The sequence below is a fragment of the Pristiophorus japonicus genome, chromosome 4, assembly GCF_044704955.1.
Source record: "Pristiophorus japonicus isolate sPriJap1 chromosome 4, sPriJap1.hap1, whole genome shotgun sequence".
NCBI classification, from domain to species: Eukaryota; Metazoa; Chordata; class Chondrichthyes; family Pristiophoridae; genus Pristiophorus; species Pristiophorus japonicus.
This window is the reverse complement of record NC_091980.1, coordinates 113,955,826-113,957,483: the sequence shown is the minus strand read 5'-3', so window position 1 is coordinate 113,957,483 and position 1,658 is coordinate 113,955,826. Positions and strand designations below refer to the sequence as shown.

The window sequence follows — 1,658 nt, the reverse complement described above, 5'->3', positions numbered from 1 at the left end:
CTGTGGCCTTTGTATATGTGTTATTGTGAAGATGTCATTCAGATTTTGGATTCAATGAAATGACTGAGCATTGAAAATAATTGTTAGCCTGGCTCTGTTAAAGTGATACACTTCAGAGAATTAAGGGGCCTGCAGAACATAGCCTTCACATAGCTGGTGAGTGTACAGTATTGTGAAGGTAGCATTCTGTGAATACAGTTTCTAAAATACTGCAATGCATTAATAATTGGAAGGGAGGAGGTGGTAATGGCATTTTGCAGACTATTCCCTTTTACTTCATTAGATGTAAAGCGCTTTGAGAAGTCCGGTGGTCGTAAAAGGCACTATATAAATCCAAGTCTTTCTTTCTTTAGTCCAATGTCATAACATGAGCTTTCACCAGTGGTCAGATGACCGTCCCTTTTATACCTTTTTTTAAAATCAGAAATACTGAAACCAGGCCGCCCCATGACCAAGTAGAAATCCAAACCATAAATTCCAATACTAGGATCATACTTGATGCCCAGATCAATGCGTTCCTGGATCCCGAAGCTAAAGTTCCCAGTGTTACAGAAGTTGCTCTTCCTCAGTTCATATTCCCAAACCTTTAGACCCTTCTCTAAAATATCCTCAGCTTTAGCTCCTCGAATTGTACAATGAACAGCAATCTTCTCATTTCTTCTGATACCAAATGATCGGACAGTATAGCAAGCTTTGGAAAACACTGAGGTGTGGCCAATGAGTTGCTCCAGCACTTTAGCAGCTCTGGCGAGTCTGTCACCACTTTCACCTACACAGATATTCAGACACAGCTTCCTGATGCAGAGCTTGCGCATAGTGTTTTCCTTCTTTTCACTCGCCATCGCCCCAGAGTCCTGTATGGCACTTCATATTCTCCTAATTGCTAGCTTCTCAAGTTTGTCAACTCTGTCAATAATGATGCTCAAGGCACAACAATTCTTTATGACCTAATGTTAAAATAACATTGTAATATTGACATTTGTTCTAATGCGATATACCATTAGGTTCTGGTGTCCAGTCCTGTGTAACACTACTTTGATCTTTAAATGGAGTGTAATAAAAAACCTTAGCACTGGAAAACCGACTGCCACCTGATGATGCAACAACATGAATGCCATTCCCCCCACCCACCTTCTCTTCATTTTTCTTCTCTCCCAAAAGTGCCAAATCGTGCTGGAGTACAGTTCCACAGGCATTGGGAACTTTCTTGTACCTCACCCCGTTATGTATGCATGCTTGTATTGTTATGGTGTTCTGGAACACTGAATGTACCTTCACCCTGTATATACTTTGCCTGTACACCAGAGGGTGCTGCTGCTGGAGACCTAAGAGTTACCTGCACACTGCAGGTAACTCAGTATAAAAGGGAGCTCACCTCTTGGTGTCCTCACTCTAGGAGCTGCAATAAAGGACTACAGTCTTCATAGTTTAAGTACCATACCCCTGCCTCGTGGAGTTATTAACAGAGTACCTACATACACAATAACTGGCAACGAGGTCACGAACTATACGCTCAACATGTCGAATCTCAACTACTTTCAACAATTCACTGATAGGGAAGATTGGGACGCCTTCGTGGAAAGATTGGAACACTTCTTCATGGCCAACGACCTGGATGGGGACACACCGGCTACACTACCGAACAAGAGCAGGGCCAT

General features: G+C 42.5%; 1 protein-coding gene across 1 annotated transcript; it reads right to left on the bottom strand.

Annotated features, from left to right (window-relative positions):
- Nucleotides 1–323: 323 nt before the first annotated feature.
- LOC139262481 (large ribosomal subunit protein uL5-like) lies at nucleotides 324–842 on the bottom strand. The gene has a single exon (XM_070877663.1). The coding sequence runs from the start codon at nucleotides 840–842 to the stop codon at nucleotides 324–326; it is 519 nt and encodes a 172-aa protein (XP_070733764.1).
- Between the last annotated feature and the right edge of the window lie 816 nt (nucleotides 843–1,658).